Source organism: Microtus ochrogaster, unplaced genomic scaffold (assembly GCF_000317375.1).
Source record: "Microtus ochrogaster isolate Prairie Vole_2 unplaced genomic scaffold, MicOch1.0 UNK15, whole genome shotgun sequence".
Classification (NCBI taxonomy): domain Eukaryota; kingdom Metazoa; phylum Chordata; class Mammalia; order Rodentia; family Cricetidae; genus Microtus; species Microtus ochrogaster.
This window is the reverse complement of record NW_004949113.1, coordinates 1,111,162-1,113,444: the sequence shown is the minus strand read 5'-3', so window position 1 is coordinate 1,113,444 and position 2,283 is coordinate 1,111,162. Positions and strand designations below refer to the sequence as shown.

The 2,283-nt window shown below is 53.3% G+C and overlaps 1 protein-coding gene across 1 annotated transcript in view; it reads left to right on the top strand.

Moving 5' to 3' along the window:
- Positions 1-2,283, top strand: part of Rnaseh2a (ribonuclease H2 subunit A) — a 12,595-nt gene that overhangs the window by 3,618 nt on the left and 6,694 nt on the right. Inside the window, exons 3-6 of the mRNA XM_005366983.2 lie at positions 367-791; positions 999-1,070; positions 1,213-1,339; positions 1,439-1,526. Of these exons, the coding sequence (XP_005367040.1) occupies positions 665-791; positions 999-1,070; positions 1,213-1,339; positions 1,439-1,526 (414 nt within the window). The 5' untranslated portion in view covers positions 367-664. The remainder of the gene's footprint in view (positions 1-366; positions 792-998; positions 1,071-1,212; positions 1,340-1,438; positions 1,527-2,283) is intronic.

The following is a 2,283-nucleotide window of genomic DNA, read 5'->3' as shown; positions in this document are numbered from 1 at the left end:
CAGATCTCTGTGAGTTCGAGACCAGCCTGGTCTACAAGAGCTAGTTCCAGGACAGGCTCCAAAACCACAGAGAAACCCTGTCTCGAAAAAACCAAGAGAAGCTAAATGAAAATGTGAATCCAAAGAAAAAAACCAAAACAAAAAAAACAAAAAAAAAAAGTCCGCTGAATGTGGGGTGGTAACCTCATCATCCCGAAGGTAGAGAGGAGGCATTATGAATAGAAAGTCATCCTAGGCCACGTAGTGACTTCAGGGGAGGCAACCTGGGCTTCATAAGAAACTGTCTCAAACAAACAAACAAACAAGAAACTGCAAAAAAACAGTCAAGTGAACTGCATCTTAATTTCCTCTTTCTCTTTACATCAGTCACTGAGGGCCTGGTTCCAGCAGCAACGGGGCGGAGCTTGCAAAGTGACCCCGCCCATCCCCGACTACAAACCGCGCCCTTAGTGGTAGCTCTCGCGGACTACAATTCCCAGAAGAGAGCACAGGAGCGGCGACAGCGTCGCGCGCGTCGACGACCACGCCGACGGGTGCGTCGGAGGCGGGTCCTACACGTCGATTGGTCAGCATCGAGAGCGGCAACCGGACTTGCGGAAAACGAGCGCTGGGACCTTCGCCTGCAAAATTGTTTTCTGCTGCTTTTGGCTGTCGCTGAGGCAGCATGGATCTCAGCGAACTGGAAAGGGACAATACGGGCCGCTGTCGCCTGAGCTCTCCTGTACCCGCCGTGTGCCTCAAGGAGCCGTGCGTCTTGGGCGTGGATGAAGCAGGCCGGGGCCCGGTGCTTGGTGCGCCCCCAGGGCCGCAGGCCGGGAGGCGCGTTGTGAAAGGGGTGTAGATTGCAGGGACGTGGGAGTGGGGATCGAGCACGGCCTTGAGACCCAGGAGTGATAGTGAGATGTCCTTGGGTCGTGGTGGTGATGGAACAAGGCAGGCGGCTTTTAGGTGTTCACTGGTTGGTACCCCGCTCTTAGAAATCTGACTTCCCTCCCAAGGCCCCATGGTCTACGCCATCTGTTACTGCCCGCTGTCCCGCCTGACAGATCTTGAAGGCATGAAAGTGGCAGGTGAGCCTGTGCTGAATGTCTGCATTTGGGGTTCCGGGGTATGTGCAGGGGCGCAGGTGAGATGGAGGGGGAAGCAGGAACTGAAAGGCCCAGCGAACTGCTCTCCCCCCGCCCCCGCTTTTTTTTTTCTTTAACTTCTCAGATTCAAAGACCTTGACAGAGAACGAGCGGGAGAGGCTCTTTGCGAAAATGGAGGAGGATGGAGACTTTGTGGGATGGGCTTTGGATATTCTGTCTCCAAACCTGATCTCTACCAGCATGCTTGGGCGGTAAGGGGCCCCTGCGTGGGTAGGGGAAGAGCGACCAACACAGGTTGGCTGGGTTCTGCATCAGGGATGGTGTCGGCTAAGCTTTGTCCCTTACCACAGGGTCAAGTACAACCTCAACTCCCTGTCCCATGATACAGCTGCCGGGCTGATACAGTATGCGCTGGATCAGGGTGTGAATGTCAGCCAGGTGAGCTGTTGGGTCACAGCCCTTTGGTGACCTTCTGGTGAAAGGGGCTTTAAAAATTTGAAGCTGGGGATGTAGTAGGTAGACTGTTTGCCTAGCGTGCATGAAGTCCTGGCTTCCATCCCAGCATCGCTTGAAATCAGAGTTGTAGCACTTACGAAGTGGAGACAGGAGGATCAAGATTTTAAGGCCAGCCACCCTTAGCTCCAGAGTGAGTTGGTGTCAGCCTGTACCACCTGGAACCCTGTTTTGTTTTTTGTTTGTTTTAAATCATAAGGCTGGACATAGTGGAGGAGGAGAATTGTGACTTCAGGGCATACATGGAGACCCTCCATGGCTTGGTTGCTACATGCCTGTTGCAGAGGCATGAGTGTGAAAAGCGATGGTGGCACTCAGGAGGCAGAGGCAGGCCGATCTCTGAGTTCCAGGACAGCCATCATAGTGAGACCCTGTCTAAAACCTTCCTTTGGATCCATAGCCCCCAGTGTAAAGCCAGGCACGGTGACACGAACCTGTCATCCCGATGCCAGGATGAAGGAAGATCTTAGGGTCTTGCTAGCTAGCCAGTCTAGGTGAATTGGGGAGCTCCAGGTCTAGTGAGAGACCTTGCCTCAAAATAAATAAGTTAGGCAAACAAACAAATAAATAAATAAAAATGTACACATTCGCCGGGTGATGGTGGCGCACGCCTTTAATCCCAGCACTCGGGAGGCAGAGACAGGCGGATCTCTGTGAGTTCGAGACCAGCCTGGTCTACAGA